This window comes from Columba livia, chromosome 1, assembly GCF_036013475.1.
Source record: "Columba livia isolate bColLiv1 breed racing homer chromosome 1, bColLiv1.pat.W.v2, whole genome shotgun sequence".
Classification (NCBI taxonomy): Eukaryota; Metazoa; Chordata; class Aves; order Columbiformes; family Columbidae; genus Columba; species Columba livia.
In genome coordinates, this window is record NC_088602.1 from 34,674,048 (window position 1) to 34,679,027 (window position 4,980).

Sequence of the window (4,980 nt, forward strand, 5' to 3'; positions counted from 1 at the left end):
TGACACATCACAAAACCTTTATTAGTGTTTATCAGTGACACAGATTACAGGAACCAAAGGCAATTAAATAACATTTAACTTTAAACTGACCACAGACTCAAGAAATACAAGTCACATTTGGCAAGGCAAACTTCTCAGTACACTGGGTTACTTAGGTTATTATTACACCATGAAAGAGGAATTTCCCTTACAAGGTTCTACATATTCAGGATATTATTATTATTATTATTATTGTGTCTTTCAAACAGCTCCTTTGGCAAGAATTCCCATTTTTTAAGTTTTTATTATATAAAAATATAACCAATTTTCATTATGTACAAACATTACATTACACAATGTACAGGTTAAAAACACTACAAAAAATGGCAGGCCATGGGTGAACTGAAAGCAAAAAAACCCCAATGTAGAAAACATGAAAAAAAATTAAATACTGCACATTTCATAAAAATTACATTAACTACAAACAAATTTTTTTTGTTTGCAAATATCAAACAGTACTGATGTGATTGGAAATCTTTCCCAACGACTTCATTTTTAAGGCACATCTTGCATATTTACACGTACGACACTGGATCTGGTCAATAACTTAAAGGCTCTTGGGAGTGACCTACTCGTGTGTGCGCAGGGACGTGTGTGCTCGGGCAGGGACCGTGTTGGGCTACACCTTCTCAGCTGTCTCAGTCTGGGGGCCCAGGTATCTAGTTGAGGGGGCTGGGTAGAGGGGCACCCCGATCTCCTGGAGGTCAGGGAGCCGTGCGGGGCGTGGTGGGGAGAGGAGCGTGATCGTCCGGTCAAAGTCCCTGTGCAGCACTTTCTCGTAGACGCTCTGAAGCCCCACTGTTTTGGGCAGCTGGGCTTGATAAAAGTTGTCCCTGCGAAGGGGATCCCTGGGCAAGGATGTGCTCTTGCAGAAGGTGGAGAGGGGTGCCGAAGGATGGGGAGAAGGATGAGGGTTGGCTCGGGCGCAGGAGGGGCTCCAGCAGCGGTCTGAGTGGCCCAGGATCTTGCACTCGGCTGTGCATGCCCACAGACCTAAAGAGAGACAGAGAAGGGAGGGGAGAAACCTGTCATTACTGCAGGAATAAATCCACAGCATTTGTAATCCTCAGAGTTATCAGTCATGGGATGGATGATTCAATGCATCGACAGTGAGAGTCAGGAGATGATGCTCTATGGCACGGTGGAAAAAACATGCTTGGGAAGGTTATGTTGTTTTGCTAGGGACAGTCCTCACAATCCTAACTTTAAGGGAAGCTTTTTAGGAGGAAAAAAACTAATCCCACAGCACTTCCAGCATCTGCTAATTTGTGCTGGGTGCTCAGTGCAGAAAGGATACAGCGTCTAGCAGCCTTCTGCGGAGACACCGGCAGTTTGAGTCACACAGCATCAGGTTTCCCTCTCTGGCTGCCCTGCCTAATCACTGTGCCCCAAGTATGGGTCCCTCTGTCCACCTTCCTGTCCACCCGTCCATCTGTCTGAAGGGGCCAGCGGGGAGCAGGGGCTGAGCCCTTACCGTTCTGCATGTGCGTGATGAGATCTTTCTTCAGAGCATCTCCGCTGATATCCGAGTCACTGTCATTAAAATCACTGTCGCCTTTGCCGCTGTCTTTGCCACTGAACTTCTCTGCCTCTCGGCCAGAGATGGTGTTGAACGAGTGCCCCTTCCAAATGGCCACGGGGGGAGCAGGCTCCTTGCTGTAGCTTGGAGCAGCAGCAATACCCTGCTGGGGTGGGGAGATGAAAGGAGACGTGAGAGAGAGAAGTGGTGGAGTACAAATCAACATCAGAATCGCATTTCTCCAATTCACATGCCCCAAGATGCCTCCCCACCCTCTGGCCCCCTTCTCACGGTAAGACCTTACCTCCCCACTTGGTCCTCTCAGCTTCTTCTGACCCTCGTAGAGGCAAGTGTTGTCAATGCCACTCTCAGCAGTGGAAATCTCTTCAGCAGCTGGAGAAGGGTCGGGGCTGGTGAAAGAGGTTTTGCTTGGAAAGGTTCGTACCTCAAACACATTGCCCCTCTGGCTGCCCTCCTCTTGCCGGCCCTTCTCCAGGTGGGAGATGTCTATCTGGTCCTTCAAGGAAGCATTGTTTTTGATCTCGTTCCCTTTCTTGCGCCTGTTGCAGGTGGTGGCGATGGTGATTATGGCCACCAGGAGGAGGGTGCAGCTGCCTGCCAGGACGATGATCACGATCAGAGGGATGTCCCACTGCAAAGCCTTTCCTTCCCAGGAGCTGGGCTTGGCTAGCTCCTGGATACTGGAAGGAGCAGTGGCGGTCACCAGGAAGTTTACTGTGGCGGTTGTAGCCAGTGGGGGTCTGCCGTTGTCTGTCACAGTGAGGATGACCTTGAACAGCTGTCCCAACTCTTCAGAGAGGTCACCCCTCAGCACAATGTCCCCAGTACTTGGGTTGATGGTGAAAAGGTCCTGCTGAGGCTCTTCCAGGAAGGCAAAGGTGAGCTCAGCATTGGCCCCATCATCTGCATCTCGAGCTTTGATCTGGGCCACCAGAGAGTCGCGGGAGGTCTTGCTGGACACACCAATTTCCACTGTCCCATTGGTGAGCACTGGGTGGATGATGACAGGAGGATTGTCGTTCTGGTCCACCATCCTCACTTTGACAAGGGTGCTGCTGGAGAGCTGTGGAGACCCACCATCAGTGGCCTGGATCCTCAGGTCCAACTGCTTGAGGATCTCATAGTTGAACGTCCTGAGGGCATAGATGGCCCCAGTGGCAGGGTCCACTGAGACGTAGGTGGAGATGGGGGCCCCCATGACTTGTGTCTCCAGAAGCCGGTAGGTGACCTTACCGTTGTGGCCGAGATCAGGGTCACGGGCCACCACAGTGGTGATGTAGGCGCCTGGGGGATTGTTCTCTGGCACGGCCACCTCGTAGAGAGGCTTGGCAAAAAGTGGCGCATTGTCATTCTCATCGCTCACCCGCACTGTGTACTGGCGGACGGTCTTGAAGGGTGGTGAGCCCAGGTCCTCAGCCACCACAGTGAGGTTGTATTCAGGGATGCGTTCGCGGTCCAGTGCGGCTGTGGTGACAATCATGTAGCTGTCCTCGTAGGCACGCTGCAGGGCAAAGTGGTCGTGGCCTCGGAGACTGCAGCGCACCTGCCCATTGGCACCCGAGTCACGGTCTGAGGCGCTGACAAGGGCCACGAAGCTCTCGCTGGCCGCTGCCTCACTGACGTAGGCCACGCCAGCGGCACTGGCAGCACCACGGAGGGCGCTGATGCTGATGCGCGGTGCGTTGTCATTGACATCAGTGAGGCGCACAATGACGGTGCAGGTGGCGGTGCGGGGGCTGGCGCCACGGTCCTGGGCACGCACATCCAGCTCATAGGTGCGGGTGCGTTCATAGTCCACGGCGGCCTCCAGTGTGAGGCGACCCGAGCGTGGGTCAAGGCGGAAGAGCCGCCGTGCCTCGGGGGGCACCTGGCTGCCAAAGGCATAGACTACCTCGCCATTGGGGCCCTCGTCAGGGTCAGCGGCATCCAGGTCAAGCAGCAGAGAGCCAGGTGGCGCATCCTCGGGCAGTTCCACCGTGACCGAGCCCTGGGCAAAGGCAGGGCTGTTGTCGTTGGCATCGAGGACACGGACATGCACAGTGGCTGTGCCCGAGCGTGCTGGACTGCCACCATCCTTGGCCACCAGCTCCAGTGTGTAGGAGGGCTGGCGCTCGCGGTCCAGCTCCTGGAGCAGCACCAGGTCAGCACAGCGTGCTCCATCTGCCCGTGTCTGTGCCTCCACACCAAAGTGGCTGTTGAGTGAGACCTGGAAGCTCTGGATGGAGTTGGAGCCCACATCCTCATCTACAGCCACCTCCAGCGGGAGGCGGGTGCCAGGTGCAGCGCTCTCTGACACCTCCAGCGTCATCTGGGCACGGGGGAAGCGGGGTGCGTTGTCATTGATGTCACGCACCTCAAGCTCCACGTGCACCAGGCGGTAGCGCTCCCGCCAGCAGCTCACCACGTCGAAGGCCAGGACACACTGGGGGGCTTGCCCACACAGCCGCTCCCGGTCCAGCCCCCCTTCACCGATGCTCAGCTGCCCGTCCTCCTCCCGCACCCGCACCAGCGAGCTGTTGCTGAACTGCCGCATCAAGCGGAAGCTCATCTCCCCCGGCGCCTTCACCGGCATCTCGTCGGCCAATGTACCGATCACCGTGCCCGGCGCGCCCTCCTCGTCGGTGCGGTACCTCACCGTCTTGCAGTGGGACAGGGCCAGCAGGCAGGCGACGGCCAGCAGCCGCAGGGGGCTCATGGCACTTGCGCGGGGCTCAGCCCGACGGTGCGGTCCGAGGTGGTGATGCGCGGTACCCGCGGGCTGATGCGCGACACCTCGGGTGCACCTCCACACACCCTCCACCGCCGTCTGCGCCCCTCCGCGCCGCCGCACGGTCTTTCATAGAAGGCGGTATGCAAATGAGCAGGCGGCAGAGCCAATGGGAGGCGGCGGGGTGCGGGCGGCTCCCCCCCCCACCCCCCGGCGGTCCCCGAACCGGGGCGGCTCCGGCAGCCGGCGGGAGCGGGGCGCGGGGCGCTCGCCTTTGTTTTCTTTAACTCTCCGGGGTCTGGGTTTTTTCCTTTTTTTCCCGGCTTCGTCCCCTTTTCCCCCTTTATTTATTTATTTTGTTTTCTCTCTTTCCTCGCCCTCCCGTGTTTTCTTTCTCTCCGGAGGCGCGGCAACGGAGCTGGCGCGGGGAGCGCGGAGTAAAAAATGCGCAGCGGGGTTTGTTAATTGTGCCACAGGTCGGACAGGTGCCGTGTCGTGGCATGTCGTGACGTGGCATGTCGTGCCGTGGCGTCCCGCGCGGGCGCGAGTGGGTGCGCGGGCGCGGAGAGGCGGCGGGCGCGGATTAGCGGGGTGCGGCGCGGGGGGGGGTGTGGGTGGTGGCATTCAGCTGCGCGCCCGGAGTGGTGTGTTACTCGCGTGAGAGCCTGTGATCAGCGCCGTAAGTCGCCTTTCA

At 57.2% G+C, this 4,980-nt stretch overlaps 1 protein-coding gene across 2 annotated transcripts; it reads right to left on the reverse strand.

The window, feature by feature from the left end:
* Positions 1-4,404, reverse strand: PCDH8 (protocadherin 8). Of its 2 annotated transcripts, none has more exons than XM_065055023.1 (3): positions 1,863-4,404; positions 1,514-1,721; positions 1-1,032 (listed from the first exon to the last, which is right to left on the reverse strand). In XM_065055023.1, exons 1-3 carry the CDS (start codon positions 4,272-4,274, stop codon positions 659-661), a joined length of 2,994 nt encoding a protein of 997 aa, XP_064911095.1. In that variant the 5' UTR covers positions 4,275-4,404; the 3' UTR covers positions 1-658. The 2 variants fall into 2 exon arrangements, with proteins under 2 accessions (XP_064911095.1, XP_013222242.2); XM_013366788.3 differs by having other exon boundaries at positions 1,514-1,724; positions 1,863-4,403.
* Positions 4,405-4,980: the final 576 nt, after the last annotated feature.